The 24296-nt window shown below is 48.0% G+C and overlaps 1 protein-coding gene across 2 annotated transcripts in view; it reads left to right on the forward strand.

Annotated features, from left to right (window-relative positions):
• Positions 1-2666: 2666 nt before the first annotated feature.
• The window catches only part of ITPKB (inositol-trisphosphate 3-kinase B), a 60102-nt gene continuing 38472 nt past the window's right edge, over positions 2667-24296 (forward strand). Inside the window, exons 1-2 of one of the 2 annotated variants that reach the window (XM_048057508.2) lie at positions 2667-3046; positions 4331-5441. In XM_048057508.2, coding sequence (XP_047913465.2) covers positions 4491-5441 — 951 coding nt within the window. In that variant the 5' untranslated portion in view covers positions 2667-3046; positions 4331-4490. The remainder of the gene's footprint in view (positions 3047-4330; positions 5442-24296) is intronic. The other variant, XM_066993626.1, reaches the window with a different exon arrangement.

Below are 24296 nucleotides of genomic sequence, written 5' to 3' on the forward strand. Positions count from 1 at the left end.
TCCTTGTGGCCTTCTGTAATTGTCTGTCCTTGCTTTGTTTCACGAATAAATACATCCTGCAGTGAACACATGCCCTTCTTAAGTGGAAGATTCTGTGCCTCACCCTCTTGAATAGGAACAAAATGCCAAAATAGAAGCTTGCTGGATTAAGTGTTTGCATATGAAGTCCTAACCCAGCCTGCTTCAATATCCTCAAGTACTGCACTATTTTTCTTTACAAACAAGAGTATACCTCTTCAAATTCAAATGAAGAACATGGCTTAAGCAGAAGCAAGATCTTTTGAGAATGAAAATTGCACTTTGGTTGATGATGTGTGCTGAGATTGCAGATCAAAACGGGGTCATCCTTCTGTTCTCTTTCTACAGCACCTAACACAACCGTGCCAAAGACCCACAGGGGGCTCCTCAGCAGCACCAGGCATCTACAGCAGTGTCGGTGTTTGCAGACTTCCATCTGTATCTATGAAAAATACTCATCTACTTTCTTGCCTCCATCCTTGTCCATGGTTTGGGCTAGCAACGTGTTTCAGTTTGTGCTTTCCATTTAGTCTAAACTCAGACGCTCGGTTTCCACTTGATTGGAAACAAGCGTACTGAAAGCCAACTGCGCTTTCTTCGCTATACAATGTGGACGTCTGCCTGGCTCCTATCTGGAAGCAATTATTTCCCTCCTGTACCTGCCCGTTCTGTAAAGAGATTTATCCCTAGGCCTTTTTTTTTTTCTTTCAACTTTTATTAGCCACTTCCTTCTTAAAGAAAAGTTTGTTGTTGTATGTAATGCCCACAGAACAGCTCTAGCTCTGGCTCTGAACATCACGTATTTCTATTCTTTTGACAAAAATCTGCTGTATTTTAAGGCCATGTCTCCCTTAGGGAGTTTTCTATCAGTAAACATGCCACAGTGAATTCACCGCTTCTTTGTCCTGTCCCATACAGATAAGATGTATATCAGAAGGTGCTTGAATTTGTGTGACTTTAAGAAAGGGCTTTAAGCACTGTAAGCTTTAAGCACCTACCCTGGTTATGCTGTGTAAATACTCCTAACACAAATAGCCCTAAAGAACAGTCAAAACATGCAAACAAATATCCGTAATGCTTGCAAATACATGCGTATCGTAATGCAGCTCTTTTAAGCTGTTCATCTGCATGTATTTCTGAATTCCTTATTTCTTTCAAGTGTCCCTACTTTTTGATGTGTGTATGCAGTCACGAGGGAACGGGAGCAACAAATAACCAGAATCTGCAGATATTTGCACACATGGGTAATCTCGTGCTCATGAATAGTGCCTTTATACTCAGAGGGGTCGCTTTTCTGAGAAAGATTGATCACATACTTTATATCATGAAAGAACAGTTCCTAACTGAGGAAACAGATTCAAGTGGAAAGAGTCTAAAAATCTCCTTTCCTACACTGAATTCAAAATAACATCTCTCTTAGTGGAAAAACAAACATAAACTCGTTCTAGGTGTCTCTGTCTGTCTGCCTGGAGGATTGGCAATCCCCACCTGCAGGTTCAGAGCTTTCTGCTCCTGTTTACACTCCAGAGGTTAAGTCTTAATTACAAAAAGCCGATCCACTGTGACATCAATTTCCCTCTCTAGGGGAAATTCCTATCTGAGAAATCCTAGCAGAGACAAATAGCAGTTTTTTTTTTTTTTCCCTTGGCCAGTCCAGACCAACCCAAAAGCTGCCATCCGGGTTTGACCTTGACTCCTACTTTGAGAACAAATTGCTCAGCCTGCTCTCCTGAAGTGCTGACATAGAGACAGCTATTTCCAATGAGTTATCTTGATACAGAAATCGTGCTGTATCACAGCCAACAGCCTGCTCCGTCTGCCAAGTGGGACCTGTGCCTGGGGGCTGCAGGAGCTGGGAAACGGCTGTCTGTGGTCCACCCTGCGTCAGATTTTGTCCTGGACACGGTAGCTGCGGCCCCGCGCAAACCTGGGGCAGAGCCACAGTGAGCGGATGTGCCCGTGATGTCTTCACATGCCTGGAGTTTGGTATCTGGGAGCCACCTGCCCCCACGGGACATGCTTGCCCAAAGCCACCCAGCCTGGCAGGGAGGACTTTGTGCCACCTTTGGCTGATGTCAAGGAGCAGCGTGCTGAGAAGCACCGGGGCCAAGCCGTTGTGTCTGGAGGAAGGAGGATGCGGGGTGAAGCGGCTGGGTTAGTCTCTGCCTTCAAGCTGGGTGCAGGGGGACATCAGGGACCCCCAGGCCTTTGTTCCTATGGGCGTAGGGACCAGCCTTTGCCTCAAACATTGTACACAGGGGCCGGATACCAAGGCCAGTAGGGTGGCTGGAAGGCGAAACACGTGAGGATTCCTGTCTGCTTTGTGCCCCCATCTGCCTTGCTGGCGGTGGTTGTGGGGACCCCTGGGCCATGGGGCCAGGCCTCACGCAGGGCTCGGGGTGCAGAGACATGCACCGAGACAGACATCGTGCTCTGGGGCTAGGGGTGGAAAATGGATCGTGTATCTTTAACCCACAGAGGCCGAAACGTGTTTTTTTTTTTTCTTAGTTAACAATGGAAACTTTTTTTTTTTTCAGTGTTTCCCTCCAGCGGTCCTGCCAAGCGGCAAAGAGAGAGAGAGAAAAAAAAAAAAAAAAAAAAAAAAGAAACTTGTTCCGCTGAGTTCAACCCCAGACAGGCTCACAACTTCCTTCCTGCTTTCCTACCCCCTCCCTCTCTGCTCTCCTCCTTCTCTCGGCTCCTCTCCCTTTTCCTCCTCCTCCTCTCTCCGCGTTTCCAAAGCCGCAACCGGGAGCGGGCTCCGCGGCCGCCCCGCGGACCTGGCCGGGGCGCGGAGCCTCGGGAGCCGGCGGAGCGGGGAGCCCGGCGGCCTCCCCCTTCCCTCCCTTTCCCTTCCCTTCCCCCAGCTCCCCGCAGAGCCGAGCGGAGCCGCGGGCACAGCGAGGCTCCCGGCCGCGCCCCGCGCCCCGTGCCCGCGGGGATGGCTCCAGCAGCGCCTTGCGGCCGCCGGCGCCTGCGGGCGCTGCCGGGCGCCGAGCACTGAGGCGGGCGCGGAGCCTGCAGGCAGGTACGGGGCGGTGGTGGGGAGGGAGGGAGGGAGGGACGGGAGGGGTGGAGGGGACCGGGGGCTGGATGCTTCCCCCCCCCCCCCGGCTGGGGGAGGCTCAGGCGGGCTGTCCCGGCCCCCAAATGTGTCCCAGCGCCTCGCGGTGCCGGGGGGCCGTGCGGAGAGGGGGGTTCTGCACAGCCTGCGCTCTGCTGAGCCGCGGAGAGGTGCCTGGAGCGATGGGGAGCCTTTGGTTACAGAGGCGCTGGGGACTGCGCCTAGACCTGTCGGCGTTTGTCTGCCTGGGTCCTCGCAGGGGTGCCGGCATCACACACAGGTACTTCCAAAGAAGTGTGCAGCCACAGCCAGGGTTAGCACACGTGTGTGTAAACAAGCCCGCACCCCCAGTCAGCCTGCGTTTTTATGGGCTCCTCATTCCCTGGCATAGCATGAGGATCGCGGCTCCAGCGGCACATGGAATAAACGGACACAGAGGAAGGCACGCAAAAGTACAGAGGGGCACAGATGGCCGCATACAAAAGCAGAGCCTCTCTTACATGCATGCATGCTCTCACAGTAGGGCAAACACCGCCAGCCATGTGCATACGTGGGACCCAGGCTGTAACTTGGAGGTGGTTGCAGCAGTCGGCATCCCAGAAGGCAGGTGTGTGCAAGGGAAACACGCTTAGACAGGGCATATGTGAAGATGTTGTACATGGGCAGGTAGGGAGCTAGTGGAGACGTGGTCCCATAACGTACAAAACTGGGCAGGCAGTTACTGAACGGAAATCCGTGCACGAGACTGGATCATGGTTGGACACAGGTGACAAACCAGAAGGTAGCAAATTTGAGCTCTTTGGAGTTTTTTCTTTCATTCGGAAAATGACATCTTTTGGGCGAGATACTCAGAAGCTTCCAACTTTTTTCCACCTCGAAAGTTCGCACTAGTTGGCTGTAACTCCCCAATTCTGTTGTGGGACTAGCTGCTGACTCTGCGGTATCTTCTTGGACACCAGTTCTGTGGCTTCATCAACAGACAGCCTAGGGAAGCGTCAGGAAGGGCAGGAAGGAGGGGAAGCAGCCCCCAAACTGATTTCCCCTTGGCTCATATCCTTCAGGTGACCAGTGTGGCCCATGTTCCTGAAGGCAGCACACCGGGATGCACGCAGGCATCCTCAGGATCCATGGCAGCAGGGGCCACCCGGGAAGGGAAGGGTTTAGCCAGCGGTGTACACAGCTAGAGGGCGAACTCAGGGGGGAGTAGAGTCACTCTCACCACTTTTCTCTCTCTCTCTCTCTCCCCAGGCTTTCCATTTTATGGAGCTGTGTGCCGGGGCCAGCCCAGCTCCCCTTCTGCCTGCTGGTGATGCTGCCACTCCCGGTGTGGAGAGACCGCCGGCAGCCCCGCTGAGCCCGAGCGCCGAGGCGGTGGTGGTGGCCTCCCTGTGCACCCTGGCTGACTACTATGGCTGTGTACTGCTATGCGTTCAATAGCTTGGTGATGATGAATAGCAACAGCGAGGTGACAAGCAGTGGGAGCAAGACACCGTCTCCTCCCAGACAAGTCCTGCCCAGGAGCCCGGAGACACCCGGCGGCTGCCACTCACTCCCTGTCTTCAGCCCAGCCGCTGTGCCGCCCCGCACGCCGTGCCTTGGCTCTGCTTTCTTCTTGCCACCGCCTGAGGAGCCCCCGCAGCAGCTGGGCAGCCCTGGGGGACGGAGGGGCAGCCGGGACGGAGATGGGCAGCCAGGCTCCCCCGTGGCACGCTGCCTGCAGCGGGAGCTGCACAACGTCCAAGTGAACCAGAAAGTGGGGCTCTTTGAGGCACACATCCAGGCGCACAGCTCTGCTGCCCACCTCTTATGGAGCCCTGGGCCGTCCTCTCCTCGGCCGTCCTCGCCCTGGCCATCCTCACCGCGGCCTGCCAGCCCCACAGCACCAGCGGTGGGGCTTGGCACAGGACCCTGGCTGCGAGCCTATGGGGAGAGCAAGGACCCCGATGCTGGTGAGGTGCTGAGGCAGCCGAGCACTGAAGGGTCCTTGGGGGGCCTAGTGATGATGGAGGCGCAGGCCGTGGGGCAGGCGGAGGGTAGCAGCCCTCTGGAGCCATCAGGGCCTGGACAGCAGCAAGGAGACATGGTAGTGGCCCCCACAGGACTGGAGGGCCGATGCCCTGCCATCAGTGGGAGCATCCCTGCCGTCATCATCACGGACCTGGGGGGCCCGGAGGAGGAGGCAGGTGCCGTGCCCCCCAGCAACCTGCCCGTCCGGAAGCTCTCATCATCCTCAGCCTCTTCCACTGGCTTCTCGTCATCCTGGGAGGAGTCAGAGGAGGACATCTCCAGTGACCCCGAGCGTACCCTGGACCAAACGCCCGCCTTCCTGCAGACCCTGGACCAGCAGAAGCCTCGAGTGGTGAGTGACCACTTTTGGGGAGGTGGGGAACGTGTTGGCAGTTGCCCCGTGCTGGGCATGGCCTCACAGCCCAGGCACGGCCACTGCAGGGGTCCGAGGTTGCAGCAGAGGTCCACAGAGAAACTTTGCATTTACTTGGAGGTGCTTGCTTTCTCTCACATGAGAAACTTACCCCTGTCGCAAGTCTGAAAATGCCGAGCTCGTGGGAGAGAGCAGTGACACTCATCCTGCTGTGCAGTCCTCGCAGAGGCTAAAACAGCGATAAAGCATCGGTGCCATGTTACCCTCAAAAGCAAAGAGGTCTCTGTGGAGGAGAGGGCTTTGAGGCATTCTCTAAAGACAGGCACTCACAGGGTTTGTTGCATCGCTTTGGGAATTCGTTCCATGTCTGAGTGCACCATACAGAGCATACTTTGCTCTGAGCTGTCACGCTGTTTATCTGGAAGGCTTTGAACTGCCTTATCCCAGTGCAGGGCAGCTGTCATGAGGTTCTCTGATCAGAGTGTGGGCTCTCCCATATTCTGGATGCAAGATATTACCTTGATTTGAGATCAGTGCTGAAGCTTGAGATCATGCTGGAAAACTCTGAAAAATGCAGGGCAGCCCACTGCCTCCTGAATTGTAAAGCGATTGATAATGGCCCGTCAACTTTCAGTGATGTGGTTCATTGTGTTTAACTTTCCGTAGACACATTATAGTGAAACTCAGTTGCTAAGCTCAATTACACGAGGAAGTCTGGAGCGGAGAAATACCTAAGCAGAGTTGAGGTATCAAACTTATGAAGAACTGACATGCTGTGGTTTATAAAACACTCAGCAGACTGAAATAAACATATTTGCTTTTCTATTTGCTTTGTCCTTTTCCAAGAACTCAGGCTCAGTTCTGCTTAGGATGGAGCAGCAGTTGAGTAAAAGCATGGTTAACAAAGCTAGGAATCCGTGGCTCACCGTGTTTGCAGACAGTTTTGTACTTCGGGGCTCTTGACAGATGAATCAGATCTCTCCCTTTCATAGCTGCTGTAATCCCTCTGCTGATAAATGCTGCTGGTTTTATGTGCACGAGCTGTAGTAATCTTTGCTCTATTCTCCGAACTAAGTAATGAATGTTACTTATGCCAGTTCTCACTGGTTTTCTGCCGAAAACAGTTCGCCGATGAGCAGAATCATCCCTGATGCTACTGTGGAAAGCCTCCCGGGGTCTCGGGCTGACTCCGTGCAGCCTCCTGTGGCCTACAGTGAGCTCAGCCAGCCCAGTGGCTCGGCAGCGGACAGGCAGAGCTTGTTTGTATCACCAGTAGGCCTGGATCAGATCGGGTCTAAGACCTGAGTAACTCTGCTGGGCTCAGTAGGACTTCTACAAGCTAAACACGATGAAGAACTGGTCCAAAATGTGTCAGGAAGTCTGAGGAGGTGCATTCGATTCAGTATTTCAGTGCTGGAGTCGTCTCAGAAGGAGCGGCTGGGCTAATTTGCAAAGATGCTTTCCGCTGGGCTCCAAAGGTCCCGTGCAGGGCTGATCACTGGCTTTGGCAGGTTATAGTCAACTTCTCAGCAGGACTGTGTGCGAATGCCAAGTAATTCAAAGCTGATTCATATAAATAACACCCAACTGTGTGTACTGGTTGGCAACATCTTAAGTCCATAATGACACACAGCTACCGAAGCAGTCTCAGGTTGCACACTCATTTGTTTTTGTGAACTCACTGTTTCCTTTTAACAACACATGTTGTCTGGAAATGAGTTGTGTAACGAGACAGAATGTGTGAGAAGCTGTCTCCACAACTTGTGCTTTTCTGTCAAAATAAGTGCTTCCGGGAGACCTTGGCCCATAGAATCACAGAATGGTTTGGGCTGGATGGGAACTTAAAGATCATCTAATTCCACCCCCCTGCCATGGGCAGGGACACCTTCCACTAGATCAGGCTGCCCAAAGCCCCATCCAACCTGGCCTTGAACTCCTCTAACAGATCCACATCCTTCTTGTGCTGGGGGCCCCAGACCTGGTTGCAGAACTCCAGGTGGGGCCTCACAAGGGCAGAGCAGAGGGGGACAATCACCTCCCTCGATTTGCTGCCCAGTCCTCTGTTGGTGCAGCCCAGGATGCAGTTGGCCTTCTGGGCTGCAAGCGCACACTGCTGGCTGGTGTCGAGCTTTCTGTCCACCAGAACCCACAAGTCCTTCTCTGTAGGGCTGCTCTCATTGAGTTCTTCACCCAATCCCTACTCACGTCTATGATTGCTCTGACCCAAATAGAAAATAGAAACCAACATCGTTCCTCTGAGCTGAGTAGGTAAATGCTGGGCAGGGGCAGAGCCCTGCTGGTCTGCCCTGTTTGCTGCTGGTGCAGGGAAGGACTGTTGTACCTAGAGGAGAGGTCACGATGAGCTGCAGGAAAGCCATTCTCACTGCAAATATGTTCTGCACTGCACATCTCCTATTGCATGTTTATAGATTTGATAAACAGCAGGCTTGCTTCTGCCCTTCCTTTCTGGATGCCGTCTAGCTTAGCCAGTCTATTAGGGATGTCCGGCTGTCTATTGTAGTTCCTCCTGGTGTTCCCGGGGAAAAGGCAGATCCCTCCGGCTGACTTGTCCTCTGTTTATACTTCAGGTAGGAAACTGCATTTGCAGTGGGGTCCACAAACTGGACAGTCATCAGGGGAAAATGATGTTGCTTAGTGAAAGGAAGGGAGGTAGTGTGGCCACTTTTTTTTGACCCCATAACCCAATTTGATACAGGCTCCACGCCAGTTTGTTGAAACACTTTATTCAGTACGTTGCATGTCCCTGGTGCATTCTCTGGTGCATGGTGGCCATAAAGCATTAGAAAATAGTGACTATGCCATGATTATAAAGGACTTGTGAAGTACACAGACAATAAGAGCAGTGTGATGTTTTGCTGATGTTTAATTGCAAGTCTACTTAAGGTCTGAGTAAACCTCCATGTAAGAGCTTTTGCAGCTGTGGCTTTCCCTGGGCTGTGGGCTGGTGATGGAGAAGCTCCATGCTTGTTTATTGATGCTTGCAAGGTTTCGATGATGCTTGAGGGATTACACTTCATGGGCTGTGTGGGAGGGATGGCCTGTCCAGGCAGCGTGTTTGGATGAGGACACCACGGTTTGACATGCTGCAGAGCAGCCCTTGCTGCAAATCCTTGCAACAGCAACCTGGGCAGCTTGAGGAAAGTACGTGTTTCTCTAACTGCAAGCCAGGCAAAGCAGCTCTTGGAAGGATGTCTGTCTCTGTCACAGCATGTATCGTGCTGGGGGAGGGCTTCTTCCCTCTTGCCTGGTTGTGCAGGTTGAATGTGCAGGGAAGTGAGAGGGTGCTCCCCATCCCAACTCTTAAGTGGCACAAATAGCCTAAGATGGCAGCCTAGTAGAAAGGGATTTCACACGCAAAAGAAGCCCCATTCTAGCTATGACTGTGACTAACTTCAGTGGAAAAATTTGTATCTGTGAGCTTGGCTGCTTCTGGGGACCCTGTTTGCTCTTCCCAAGGGATAGCTGATAGACCGAGGTGTACTTAGCAGCAGGACAACTGTCCCCAGTCTTGGAATCTGACTGTACTCCTTTAGCAAAATATATTCAAATGATGGTTATTACAGTAAGTCATCATCAGTGATCTAATCTGATGCATACAAGTCAATGGGGCGTGATGGGATTCATCCCAGGGTACTCGGAGAGCTGGCTGATGTCGTCACGAGACCTCTCTCAATTGTTTTTCAATGGTCTTGGGAATCTGGAGAGGTCTCGCTTGACTGGAAGCTGGCAAAAGTCACTCCAATTTTCAAGAAGGCAAGAAAGAAGACCCTGGTAATTACAGGCTTGTCAGTCTCATTCATTGCCTAGTAAAATTATGGGGAAAATTATTCTAGGAGTTACTGAAAAACATCTGAAGGACAACGTGATCATTGGTCTTAGCCAACACAGGTTCATGAGGGGAAGGTCCTGCTTAACAAACTTTAATTTCCTTTACAACAAAGTCACCCACCTAGCTGACCAAGGAAAGCCAGGAATCTTTTTGGGTTTTAGCAAAGCTTTCAATACTGTTTCTCACAGTATCCTGGACAAAATGTCCAGCATACAGCTAGATAAAAACATAATATGATGGTGAACAATTGGCTGACGGATTGGGCTCAAAGGGTTATGGTAAATGGGGTTACATCAGGCTGGCGACCAGTCATCAGTGGGGTTCAGCAGGGCTCCATTTTAGGGCCATTTTTTTTTTCTATGTTTTCATGAATGACTTGGATGTAGGACTAGAAGGTGTTTTCATTAAGTTTGTAGATGATACTAAATTGGGAGGAGCTGTTGACTCCATCAAGGGTGGAGAGGTCTTGCAGAAAGATCTTGACAAATCAGAGAGCTGATTTGTCAATCACCAACAATATGACATTTAACCCGAGTAAGTGCTGGTTTGTGCGCCTGGGAAGGGGCAACCCTGGCTATATGTGTAGACTGGGAATGAGAGGCTGGACAGCAGCCCTGAAGAAAGGGGTCTGCGGGTTTTGGTCAAGAGCAAGCTGAACATGAGCCAGCAGTGTGCCCTGTCAGCCAGCAGGGACAACCACATCTTGGGGTACATCAGGCACGGCATTGGTAGCTGGTTGAGGGGCAAGATTGTCCCACCTTGAGCACTGTGTGCAGTTTTTGGTACCACAGTTTAAGAAAGATATAAAACTATTAGAGTATGTCCAAAGGAGGGCTACAAATATGGTGAAGGGTCTAGAGTGGAAAACATATGAGGAGCGTCTGAAGTTGCTTGGTTTGTTCGGCCTAGAGAAGAGGAGACTGAGGGGAGACATCACCATGGCCTACAGCTTCCTCACGAGGGGAGTGGAGGGGCAGGCGCTGATCTCTGCTCCCTGGGGACCCGTGATAGGACCCAAGGGAATTTCATGAAGCTGTGATGAGGGAGGTTCAGGTTGGATATAAGGAAAATGTTCTTCACTGAGAGGGTGGTTGGGCACTGGAACAGGCTTCCCAGGGAAGTGGTCCCAGCATGAAACCTGGCAGAGTCCAGGAAGCATTTGGACAACACTCTAAGACATGAGGGTTTGGTTTTCGGGTGGTTCTGTGTAGACCCAGGAGTTGGACTTGATGATCACTGTGGGTCCCTTCCAACTCGGGATATTCTGTGATTCTAGAACGCTCGGCAAGGTGGGCACAGTCATCCCCTGGGAGTCATAGAATCATAGAACGGCTTGGGTTGGAAGGGCTGTTCTCTTCCCAGGCCACATGTCCCTGCTTTCACTGCCCGTGAATTTCCTTTTTGTGCCTCAGTTTGCCCAGCAGGCCCTTGCTCAGCAATGCCAGTTTGCTGCCTTCCCTGCTTAATTTCTTTCACATGGGGATGGAGAGGTCTTGTGCTCTAAGAGAAGTATCCTTAAAGAGCTGCCAGCTCTGTTCAGCTCCTTTGTCCCTAACGACAGTGTTCCAGAGGATCTCATCCACTAGGTCTTTAAACAGCTGGAAGTTGACTCTTCAAAAGTTCAGGGTCCTGACTTTGCTCTTTGTCAGGCCCATATTCCTCGAGGTCACAAACTCAACAAGGGTATGATCGCTGCAGCCCAGACTGCCTCCAATCTTCACCTCAGTTTGAGCAGCAGATCCTTGCTCAGCCAAATCCCCTAAATCCCCTTATTTTTCAATTCCTCAGCTGCTAGAAACAAAGCAAAAGAAGAGTCAAAAGAAATGCAGAAATTGTGCCAGTATGTACTATAGGAAACAACAACAACAACAAAACTCCTGGAAAAATAATGGAAGATACTACAGTGTTCCTCTTTCTGGTTTTCCCACCACCACTGTGTAAACACAGGGATATATGCTGAACAGTAATCAAGAAACTCCTGGTACATTGTGAAACCTCTGTTCCTTTCAGCAGGCAGAACAGCTTGCTTAGGATAAGAGACTTCCATTACCATGTGCAAAATGACAAGAGTGTTTGGAAAATGCTCATGGCACTGCTGCTGACAGATGATTTTTTTATTGATTTGTTTGTTTGACTCACAATGGCTGTAGCATTTTTCTGAAGAGCCAAGTTTAGATAGGATTAGTATTAGCCAAGGGCCTGTGGGACCCATGCTTATTTCTCTTTCAGATCTTCCAAGGTGTAAGCTGACAACAACACTGCTGGCTTGTTTCTATAAAAATCCATCAAATTAAATGTGCTTTCATTCCCTTTCATAGCTGCGACTATGATCAGGAAGTCTCTGTGTAAGAGAAACCATGAACACATGGCTATGGTGATGCATGCAAGCCCTGTGAATATATGTCTTTAGGCTCACTCTGTTTACATACTTTGCTCCTTCCTCCTGCCATGGTTATATTAAAAGCTCCTAAGGTGATGAGCTTGAGTGGTATTACCAATATAATATCGATACAATGTCTAGCATATTAGGGCCCTGCTTGTTTGCTCTGAAGTTATTCTTAGTCTCGTAATGTGTACTTTTAAGTAGTGTGCACGGCGTTGTGGCTGGCAGGGGAAGATGCTTAGCCCACCAGGTGAAGTGCCAAAGGATGGAGCCTCTTTCAGCCCTGCTCTGGGAAGACTCAGAGAAAGAGGAGAATAAGGTGGGCACCTCTGCTTCTCCTTGCTCAGAGCACCACACATTCAGCAGGCTTGGTGGCACAGCATGGGACAAGATCAGGACCACCCAGTGCCTGGCAGGCTGGGCAGAGGTTCAGGCTGTTCTTAGACTGAGTCTGTTCACTCCTGGGAATTCACAAAGCACTGCTCTGTCTTTGGTAGTTTATCTTCTACCTACTCATGTGGCCTTCTCGGCAGATAAGCAGCTTTTTTATGGGCTCCCACCCACAGAGGCTAGGTGAAGATGGTGCAATAACCCAGTGGGAGATGAGCGGTGCTATTTCAGACCCATTTTCATCAACACTTTTAAGCTAATTGGGAAGGGTTTCTTTTCTGCTAACATTCTCCATGATTGACAGCACAGGAGTGACATGGCACATAGCAGATGCCTTACTTGCTAACACAGATGATGTCTCTTGCATATTTTGTTTTTAAAACAATTTCACACTAAAAGAGTTCATAAAAATGGAATAAAGTCCAAAACATTTCTGAGGTGAAAAAAGAGACAAGAACAAGCATGATGTTCATCATTCTTAGGGTCTCCAGCTCTGGAAACAGCCACCTTTCGTCCCCTTCTGATGGGAATCACAGATGTCAGGAGCTTTGCTGGTTACCCCTTAATACCTCTTAGAGCATTAAGCTGAATGTCCACAGAATGAAGTTCCTGGATCAGTGAAAACTTCACAGTTTTGTCTTTAACTTCTTAGAGCCTTGCAAAGACAAAAAGCAATCAAAACAATAGTCAGCAGCTGTCTCATGTTTTCCATATGATTTCTATAATGTGTTGGGTTTGCATAAGAAGAAAATATTAGTGCAGCACTGAACTTTTGCATGCCAAGCAGTGACTGAAAGCCCGCGCTGAGCTAATGTTTTCTTTACATGTAAATCTGTTCTAACTCACTAGAGGAATAATGACATCTATGTATGATGTTAAATGTCGCTTCAGCTAAGATTAGTCTTCTGTAATTGTTAGAGATTATTTTTGTTTATACCGGTAGGAAAATTTGTGCAGTAAATTTGACCTGCTTTCATCCAATGAAGCCCAGCCAAGCTTTCTAAGAAAGACAAGTTAATATTTAGCAGACGGTGAAAACTGAATGTTAACATTTGCAAATCACCAAGTGACTTAGCAGCCTAATTTGTATCCTCAAATGTGACTTTTAGGGCAACGTGTGCTTCAATACCTGCTGGGTCACTTGCAGTGGCCCTTTGACAGAATTCATCATGTTCAGCCACGTTGGGTATCTCCTCGGGATAAATCCCCTCCTATGGTACCTTTCTTTTCTATTCACTCTGATGGTATCTTTAGGATTAGCCAAGGAGTGTGCTTAAGACAGGAATTTGTTCCTAAAATACACGTAAATGTGTTTTATAACATTTGTCAGAATTTCATTCGTATTCATACACGTAAAAATCCACCTCATGCATAACCCGCACAATAGTTGCAAGTACATCAGAAACCCGCTTCAGTCTGAGGTCTATCAGCCTCAAATGAAAGTGCCTGTGATTTGGCTCCTCAGTCGGTGTTTAGGCAGCAAAATGTGTGATTTGCTCTGTAACAGGGATGATCGCCCAGCAGCACAAGTTGGTGTGGGTATGTTTATAACCTCAGGGTCTCCAGCTGCAAGTTTCAGTCCGCACTCAGGTTTGGTGGGTGCTTTTAAGAGATGCAGATCGCAGCTTCTTCTTTCCCAGCCGTGGTGGGAGTTCAGCACTGGAGAGCTTCTGTTGCAGCTTTGTGCCTGTGGAGGGAGACCCTTTCTACCACAGTCAGCTGTGGGTTGTGGTGACTGCAGAAGGAATTTTCCGGCCTGTAGTTTGTCATTGAGCAGCAGTATTAAAGTCTGAAGCAGCTGCAGGCTGCTAAGACCCATATTAGCCTTTATCCTTCCTTATAATATTTATTTCAATGTTATCATACATTTCAGCTATGAGAAGAAAAGTTGTTTGTTTGTTTATTTATTTAATAGGAAAGAACATTTTTTTTCATTAATGTAGTGTAAAAGGACACAACCTGGCGGAAGGATTTCAATTCTTCCCTTCAGATCTGTGATACATTGTTAGCCAAAACACAGCGATTGCTTTGGGGAGGAGAGCTAGGGGGTAAAACAGTAAGTGCTTAGCACTTCAAACGACTTGTAGTACAGTGCATTATCTGATCAGCAGTACACAACAGGAACTGCATTAGCATTTAGCACTGTTGCGGTTCTTAAGTAATAGTAAAGCATCCGTCCTCCCCCGGAGAGACCTACATGGGCTCTGAAGTGCCATGCTGACAGACATTTTAATGAAGTTTGGTTCAAAGTGCAGAATCAGATGCTCTTCACTGTTTGCTTTGTGCATTTGGTTTGCAGAGAGGACAGCACCTGTAGTTCCTGTGGCGTGGGCCTCATTGAATTGATAAGGGTTTCGTTGGTGGCTTCTGGGTTTTCATCCTTGGCTTTGACTCTTGTACCTGGCGTTTTGGAAGATAGGACTTGCAGACTGCGAAGCAGAGGGGGTGTGTTGCAGTTATCCTGCAGTCTTTATTGTTACAAAACTCCTTTCAGCCTGAATGCTTTGGGCGTTGCTGGAATGAAGACCAATGCCAGGAACACTCGGCACAACTTCTCGGTAGGATTGTAATGCCAGGGAGAAGGCAGAAATGTGGCACAGAGTGGAGTTTAGCAGAGAGCTCAACAACGGCAGCACCTACCTTCAGCATCACCCCTCCTCCCCCTTCGCTTCCTGTCCCTTTGCCCTTGCTTGGGCAATTCATCTGCAGCAAGATAGAATCAAAGAACCCTCTTCCTTTGCTAAACAATTCGCTCCTTTTGTTAGGGTCAGATAAAAAGCTGATAAAAGCTGTTGTAGCTCCGCTGAAGCCAGCAGGAGCGTGCTGCAGATGCGGTCCGTTATCACTTTTCCCCTTGCTCTCCCCTTCATGTATCCAGTTACATCTTGCACCGAGTCCAACGTGAAACTGAACTCACGAAGCAGAGAAGCAGGCCCCACACGGGCTCTGTCCACTGGTGCACACAGCCTTTGGGGACAGGAGCCTTATAAACAGAAATCTGAAGGGTGATTTTTTGGAAACTGTATTTAAGGCTGAATGTTTTTTTCTTGTTCCTCGCTGGTCTCCATTCCCACTGCTCGCTAAAAGGGCAGGAGCAGTGCCTCGTCTTCGGCTCGCTCCTAGGCCTCGTTTGTTGCCGCCATCCTTTGACAAGGTGTTGTGGGGAGGGGGAAGAATAGCTTTTATCCCATTGAGCTACCTGTTTTCAAAGCATTTTTAGTAAGCTGGTACTTAAATACAGTAGTCCAGGACGCCTGTGTGTGTTATGTGTGCTGTTATGGGCAATATCTATTTAACACACTGCAGGGACCATTCAAACCTGCATCTGTAGGAAGGGAGGAAAAGTCAGGTTTGCTTTTTTGGCTGACTGCAGGTCAAAGTCCGATCTGCAATCTCCCTGGGTATGTTTTATATGGGTGGGTTTTGTTAAGTTTCAGGCAAAGTTATTGCACCCCTAGGCTACTCACATTAAACGTTTGTCCAATTATAGCAACATTCTTTCCAGGCTCAGCTACATTTGTTTTTATCTTCTCTATGTCAACTGATGATCTTAGTCGAAAATGTATAACTCTGCAGGATCTCCTGTTATATATTTCTTCCACAGCTGTAGCTGAATCAGGACATTATAATACAATAACGTGTTGTAACACCTAATGCTTTCTTTAATACATTCCAGATTTAAGGAGTCAGCAAAGTTTATATATCCAAAGTAATAAATTTAAACAATAAGAACAAATCCTGAACCAAGATTGTATCTTGAAAGTGGGTTGTAGTTTTTGTGTTGTTGTTTGTTTGATTGTTTTTTTTTTCTTTCCACTTTCTATCTGCTCTGGGCTGGCTAAAGTCTGTTTGTAGGAAATTCGGCAGGACAGATAAAAATGATGAGACAAACAACTTAATCCCTTAATAATGTCAAATGGAAAATCCAACAACAGATTGGCAAGGAACTCAAATAACAACTGCAAAGTTACCCTTACTGAGGACTACAGAACTGGTTTCAAAGCCTGATCCTAGGATATAATTAGAGATGAGCCTGAATAAGGCCCCATAGGTTGAAACATTTTTTTTCAATCCATGTATAGCATCAGCTTAACTCCACTGGGGCTCATTCAGCATCGCCTCGTACCTTCTGCTGTCCTCAGTACTCAGACAAAGTGACCGTGAGGGAGCCAGGGTAGTATTTCCACCTCTGGGAGCTGTTGCAGATGGGAGTGTGGGACAGCAGCAAGTGCATGCTGCCCAGGTAGTGGCTACTGGTACTGGGGGCAGGCAGAGGTGCTGGTGCTTCTCACAGCTGCCAGCACTGCACTGGCCTCCGAGTCCTTTCCCAGCACACAGCTGCACCCCTTGCAGCCTCTCCCCTTTGCCCATTCCTGCTGCGTAGGGTAGTCTCAGCTGCCACTAGTAGATAAGCTTTGAACTCAGAAATGTAATTGCCAAGCAGCCTCAAAAAAAAAAAAAGTTTTTTAGTTTTTGTCTCTTCACAGCCTTATTTACTTAGAGCTGAGAGCCCTTCATCCTGCACTTTCATGATAGGAATGTCTTACTGGGGTAGAGATGAGGGTGTCCATATGGGAAACAAAGGAATGAGATCTTGGAACTGTATCTTGTCTCTATCCACCTGAATTACTGTTATATTTTAAAAGGCAGTGTATGTGAAACCAATTGTTTGAAAAAGAAACCCTGACAAGTGTGCTCTCCCAGCTCCATTGTTTTAATGTTCTCCTAGGAATTTGTATATACAATGTTCCCAGTCCGGTTTATCTCTTTCTGCTTGACAAATCCTGCATTTTCCTTCCATACTTTCAACAGAGTGAGATCTAACCTTGATCTATTCTTTTTGCAAAGCCCACAGAATTACCTGTCAGGTGTCACATTGCCACCTTCACAAAAACCGTATTTCACAGTTTTTGACCTAGATGTGCCACCACTAAAAAAAAAAGTCTGCTTAAAGCTCATACATTCAAGATAAAGGAGTGGAAAACCAGCTCCAACCTGAGCCAGACCCTCTCTCAGAGAAGCGTGCAGCTAATATCATCTGGCTCTTGTGGAAGCCTCCTTGCACAGGAGGTTGAAACAAATGGCTATAGCTCTGCTCCTTCACTGCTAGCATCCCTTCATCTACATCTCATTTGAGGAGAAAAGGTTTGGCCTCTCTCCTCGGGTCTCTGTTTTCTCGTGTTTCTCTCTGGTGCTGGAATGGCTTTTCTGAGCTGAGGGAGGCAGCGTGGGAGTCTGGCTCATCAGAAGTGTCCGTGACATTGATCGGGGGACAGGCCAGTGATGAAGGCAATGCAGAGGTAGCACAGTGCCACCTGTGCTGGTTTTGGCCATTCCTGTATTTTACAGCCAGACCAGCTCTGGTACTGGGTCTTGGCGCTTTTGGCCAGCCTAAAAACTCTTCCACATCCCAGGTTTGTTCTCGTGGATGGGAACTCTTCCCAGAAGGGGGGAACACACAGAGGTGCCTGTTGAGTATAGGCTGATCTCATGCTTAAGTGTACGCAGGAGTTGACCTTTCAGCACTGAAATTAGTGATGGGAATAGATTAAACCACATTTGGAAAGAAAAGCCAAGTAACCGAGACTTGATGCACCTAGGGGGAAGGAGTCAAGGTGGAGAGAGCTGCAGAAGGGCCAGATGACAGGTTCAGAAAGCCATCTTTCAGCCATGGGTTTGATGGATCTTTGCAGAGCAAGTCTGCAGGGCTATATTGAGATGTGAAATTCAGAGCTGAGATGATGAGCCCTGGAGGTGAATTTTACTTGGGTGTGTAAGTTGGAAAGGCTCTGTCAGGGATATTATCCTGAAAAAGCTGGGAGGCTTGCAGATAGGTTGGATGTGAGGAATAAGAGAGAGAGCGATCCAAATTTTCCACTTGCTAGAAGTTTCAGGGTAGGAGCGAAACACTCACAAATGAGAGCAGTAATATTTACACTCGCATTGCAAAGGCATAAATTGTCCTGCAAATCACTAGGCTGTGAAAAATCAAGCGTCTGTATTGCCTTGCGAGCCACAGTGCAGTCACCCTTACCTCGAAGCCTAAATTTCCGTGAACTTGCATGGAAGCATCTCCAAGCCCTGGCACACCCCATCCGCCCTCAGAGGCCTGGTGTTGAGTTTAAAATTTTTCCAAGAGAACCAAAACTCTGCGCTCTCCCCCACTATCCGGAAGCCAGCCCAGCCTCATTGAGGAACTCCGTCTGTGTGGTGGCTTCTCTCAGAGGCTGACTCCCCGTTTGGTCTCCGGAGAGGGTGACTCGGGGCTTTTTCAGGCATCGCCATGGGGGACAGGGCTGCTTTATGGCACAGAACCTGTAGCTGCCTGGAGAGACGCTGTGATTTGCCCTCCAGCTCTGCTTGTACCCCAGGAGCATCTGTAGTGCCTCCCTAAGACATCTTGACCACCAGTCCTGTCCAGAAAAACTCCAGCAGGACAGGAGATCGTAGGAGCTGGCTGGAGCTGGCAGAACAGTTATTTTGGCAAAGAGTAAATTTTCCAGTGAATGTCAAGGGGGAGGGGGAGTCAAAATGATTCACAAATTCAAACACATTTCCTGAATACTTCTGGTCTAGAAAAAAAATGAAATAAAATACAGAGGTGGGGGAAGAGGGTGGGATGTTAAAAATAGCGACGTGTGTCATTCTGACACTTTCAGAATGAAATGTTTCATTTTGGGAATGGTTTGTTTATGTTTTGCAAGCATTTGAAATGTAGATTTGATTCAAAATGGCATTTTTCACTTAAAAGTTGACCTCGGCATCAAAACGCATTCAGAAAGGAAAAGAGAAAGGGTTATTAGAAATTACATAACCCAAAATGAAACCAAATGGCTCCAGATGAGAAATTTCAGAGTTTTCTTTCCGCAGCCCCACAATTTAATTTGTGTGCAGCCTGACCTGAGCATCTCCTCTCCCCCAGGTTTTTGGCTGAGCTCTGATGTAAAGAAAGCCATGCTCCCTCCAGCTCTTGTGCTCGCCAATCCTTAAGTGCAATGCCATGGAGCGAGGACTTCACTATAATCTGAGGTCAACCACACTTTGCTGTGATTCAACCTGAAACCTGTGGTATCAAATGATTAAGAGCTGTAGCTTTTGTAGATAACTGGCAGCTTCTCCGGAAGACGTAATGTGGAACCTCAGTTAGAAAAATTACCCAAACGCATGAGGCCCTGAAATCTGATCTAGAAATCTTCAGAAAAGCCGGAGTTTACACACAGCTGAATGGCAGACTTTCACTCCTCTGACAGTCACACTGGGCTCATTCAACTGATTTATTAATGGGAAGCAAACAAACAGCTAGCAGATGCCTTGCTGCAGCCAGAAGGGAAGGAATGGGCACATTTTCTATATTGAGCCATCACCGAGTTTTCTGTCCCTTGCTGCTTTTCTGTGTTGTTGGGACATTTCGTGCTGTTTCCTCTGCAGGGATCAATCACTTGGTGTCTGGATTGGAGCTGCCTTTTGCTGGGAATTACCGTGACTGTCTTCTGACCCCTTTACTTCCATGTATTGGGAGGGTTTGGGTGCAAAACAGATGCTGTGGTGCAGGACAGCAAACCTTTTAGCAGCAGCTTCTCTTGGTCAGGAGCTGTAGGAAATAGCTTTTCCGTTCTTGGGAAAATCCCGTGTTTTACCTGCAGTGGGAAGATTTGTAAGCTTTTTTCCTGTCCTGCTGTAGTTTGTTGTTACTGAAGGATGGATCTTCTCAAAATAATGAGGATTGCCTTGAAAACCACCAATTTATTTATTTATTTACTTATTTATTTATTTATTTATTTTGGTGGGGTGGGCAGGGGCAAGTGCTGTGTTTGTTTTTCTGATTTCTGTGCCTTTACTTACACTTGGGTTGATTTTACAGTCATATCTCCCTTAGCTAGAAGGTTATAAATGTGCTTTCTTTTTGAAAATGAAAGTTCAAAGTCTCAGCCACCTGACTGCAAGAGCTGGGGGCTGCAAAAACAAGGCAGGGCTCACGGTAAGGCTGCAAGGGTGGGCAAATGCACTATTGGGATAGCTTCTTCCCTCAGTTGAGAAATCTGGTGAATGGAAAGAAAGGCCAGAAGAGCATTTAATTTATTCTGCTTTACCATAACACACTGAGAAAGCCAGCTCTCCTCCCTGCCCCAGCTGAAACAAAAAGCCCACACTCGAGTAAAGCAAAATCTGACTTCCTGCTTGGACGTGTGTCACGGGCCCAGGACAGCAGGTGGCATTTGGCTCTTACATCTCCATGGAAATTAAGAATCATCTCCAAGGCAAAAATGGGAGGTGAGAGCATAGACAAGGGAAAAGTGGTGACTGGAGAACAAGGGCAATACAAACTGCACATCGGAGACCCACGATTCTTCCCTCTCAAATTTTATGTAAAATAAAATTTGACAGCTAAGCACTTTTTCTCTACTGATAATGGAGATTCGGAGATCTTGACAAAATCAGCTGCCAGGAGATGGGAGAGCAGCTCTGACTATGTTAATCTTAAAATGGGAAACAGTGCAGAGCCTGCTGGCCAGAACTTCTGTGCAGATTATGAGATTTTAGCAAAAATCTCAATTTTTCAACTAAACGATTGCATTTAGACAGTGATCTACTGAAGACTGTACAGATGTTTTAATAAGAAATATTAGGCTCAGACAGTGGTCAGAAAAGGCTGAGGAAGGTTGTTTAACCATCCTTCCTAAACTTCCTTGTAATTGAATGGTGCAAAGGTCCTGAAACGATGCCAAGTTCTCTGTTCTCTAGCAGCACTGAGGGTGTTTGGATTTTAACCTCCTCTCATCACATACACTGACACGTTCTCCAGGTCTCCTCTTAAATTAAGACACCGCAGTATTTTTTTTTTCCAGATGATAGGTATGTAACTTCATTTCCCCAAGGGAAACGAGGCAAATATATTCTTTTTAGTTCATCTTTTGAGCTGGTATATGTTTAAAGGGAATAATCCCCAAAGCAAAGGCATCAGTGCTGGCTGTATCCCACTTCCAGCTGATGGGCTCACTTTTTTTAGGTGCCCCATCAGCAGGGTTAACTTCAGTGACATTACACCACAAGGGCACTTTTAAAGATTGTAAACAACATGAACATGTTCTTCTGGAAAGCAGCTGTTTCTGGAAAACTAGATAAATTTACTGTTGGCCTAATAAACAGAATTAGAATATTTCTAGTATCTAAGATTAAATGTGGAAAGGAGCCTTACTGGCTATTGTCAGAAAACATAGGCTTGCATAACAGCAACATTTTCTATATACTGTGCGATTAAGTTACTTGCTTGGGAATTACACTGCAAGTCAGTTTCAACAGCATGGCCAGCTGTAAAATAACACACATTGCAACACACATACTGAATGTTTTTACTTGGTGTCAGTGTTTATTGAACAGAGTGGGGATTTGAGAAACAAGCCTTGGCCCAGGGAACACTAACAAAGTGATGTGATGGCACTTAACATCTGTAAAGCAACACAGCTAACATTATAGTTTTTTGGAATAATTTTTGTCTTTTTTCCAAAGACAAAATACTTTGAAAATACCTGCTAAACCCTTTAAACCCCCAAGATATATTAATTTTCATATTGGATAATGGAAAGACAAAGATTTAACCACTAATCTTGAAAAAATCCTGCCTTTTTTTTTTTTTTGGAACAGCAAGGGAGACTCCAGGTGTAGGCTTGGTGGTTGATTTTGCAGGAGCAACTCCAGCTGATCTCACTGCAAAGTGTTTATTTGCTGCTGTCTGCTGGTCCTTTGCTGTCTTCCTTTGCTACTGCAGGAACCAGGGCTTCAAACAAAGCTTACTGACTCCCTGAACTATGTTTCTCTCTCTTTTTTATTGAGAATAGCTGACAATATAGAGCATTGCTTCTTTTAAATTTGAAGACAGGAACGAGATTGGGCCAAATCGACTCTATCATAGCTCTACTGAGTCTGGTGGGCTTACACCAGGAATAAATTTCAGTAAGAATTACATGAAACAGATGGGCAAGGCTAATGCACTGTTTATGTAAAACCATGGAGAGCTGCCCGCGTTGCAAAATCCCCCTCACGGCTAACTAGTATGATTTGGGATCCTTCGGAAAACAGCACAGACAGAGCAGCAGCAAAATGTACCACAAAGATTAAGTTTTCCATCTTCCCTAAGCAGGTCTTTTTGTGCCCAGAGCTGAGGAACGTATCAGTGTTGTAGGAGCCCAGCACACATAAAACTGTGTTGGCATCTCAAGGAAGAGGACAGGTCCAGATTGCCATACCCTCCGATGGGAGTAAAGTTATAAATACATTTTGGAGCAAAACCAGGAACCATCCACCAGAGCTATTTCAGATGACCTCAAAATAAATTTAGATACTTTTTTTTTTTTTCTGTTTCTTAACGCGGCTTGTTCAGCTCTCCAGCAGAACAGGAAGTAGTCTGAGGAGCTGTGTGAGTAACCAGAGTCGTCAGATCAATGGAAAAAATGGTATGAGTACATTTTGTGAAAGTACAGCCAACGATTTTGAAATTACTGCAGTTTCTCTTCCTAGATCAGGACTGTTGCTCATGCCAAGGGGACTTACATTTGCCACTACCACATCTGTAAGCAAACAAAGCATTTGTTTTTGATGATATATACACGATATGCACCCAGGGGTGAAGCATAAGTCTTTCCCTTGGTGTCCTTGGATCAGGTGCCAGATGAGTTCATCTCTCGATGTGATCAGAATCCTACATATTTTTTCAACACCTTCCATGCCATTTAGAAGAGAAATAAACTTGCTGTCACTGGGAGTTGGGCGTGGGGAGTTGGGGCTATGTGAGGAGGGAGGGAGGGGACAAGAGGCACCATTTTGCTCTCAGAGGAAGATGCCCGGTTCTTGATCTCAGAACTGAGTCTGGTCCTACATTTTAGTGACACTTGCAGCTTCTTTCATGTTTTGCAAGCTCATCTGAGAATTGAATGCATGCCAAATTAATCTTTCAAGGGAAGCGGAGATGGGCTGAAAATATCTCCGGCACAGATAATTCAAAGGAAGTGCAACTTTTATAAAAGCATGTGAAGTACATCTAAGAATCTACCTGTTTTTTCCTGTTTCCTTTTTCCCTTTTTATCTTTCCCACCCTTACTCCCGTATGCTGTTTGCCTCTCTGCTGTCTCATCATGTCACCATTTCCTTCAGCCTTTTTTCCATTCGTCTTTCTCACAGAGGCATACAAAGAGTTTTCAGTCCTGTCACATGCTCCATCTGGAAATAGAGCACGATTCTTTCCTGACCTTATTTTTCCAGGATTTTGTCAAGTTTAGCTGCAGATACTCCCCAGCTTTTCACCGACTGACTTTTTAGCCGTCCTCTGCCTGTGACACTCGCGCTGCGGGTGGGTGAAGGCCGGCTCAAGCTGCAAAGCAGAGGTGATGCCGTGAGTGCACGGGGCACGAGGGGCCGCAGGGGCGCCCGTGGCAAGCTGCACAGGGTGGCTGCAGGGAGGGAGCGGTGCGGCGTGGGAGTGCAGGGTCAGAAGAAAGAGATAAGGCGGACAGGAAGGGAAAAGGCAGGTAGAAAAGGGAAATGACCACCGAGGCCAGGAAGACTAAAGAGAATACAGGGGAAGCTGTGAAGCCATCTGGGAATCTGCTTTAGCCACGTGTAAATCACAGACGTGCCTGTGGCTTGGCTCCCCTGCCGCACAGAGCACACCGGCATCCAGAGGAGGCCGGGCAGAGCCGGGATGGCGGCGTGCGGCTGCGTGGGGTGAGCCTGCGTGGGGCCGGCAGCAGGGCAGCCTGCGGCGGGGGGCGCGGGGCCTAGCCCCGCACGGCTGTGGGGGCACGGTGGCAGGCGGGTGCAGGGGAGGTTGGGATGAGGGGATGTGGGAGGACACCCTAAGGGTGCGGGCAGAGCTCTGGCCACATGCGGAGTCCCAGCAGGGACTGGGCTTGTGGGCAGGCGGAGCGGCATGTGGTGGGGGGAGAAGGGGGAGGTCGGGGAGAGCTGTGTGAGGAAGATGGTCAGGGGGTGGGAAAGGAGGAAACGGAAGGGAAAAGTAATATGAAAAGACGCAGGTAGTGGGAAAACATGTTGTGGAAGTGCTGGTGAAAGGGGGATTTTAAAAGCTCTCAATGACGTCTGTAGCGGGGTTTGTGAGAAACAGCTAGGTGTGAGCCAATCTTGCTGTGACATTAGTGGGGAGAAATAGGCCCCTGCAGAGCGCAGCTGGTGTGACCGGCCGGCACAGCACGAGGGG

This window comes from Anser cygnoides, chromosome 3 (genome assembly GCF_040182565.1).
Source record: "Anser cygnoides isolate HZ-2024a breed goose chromosome 3, Taihu_goose_T2T_genome, whole genome shotgun sequence".
Lineage (NCBI taxonomy): Eukaryota > Metazoa > Chordata > Aves > Anseriformes > Anatidae > Anser > Anser cygnoides.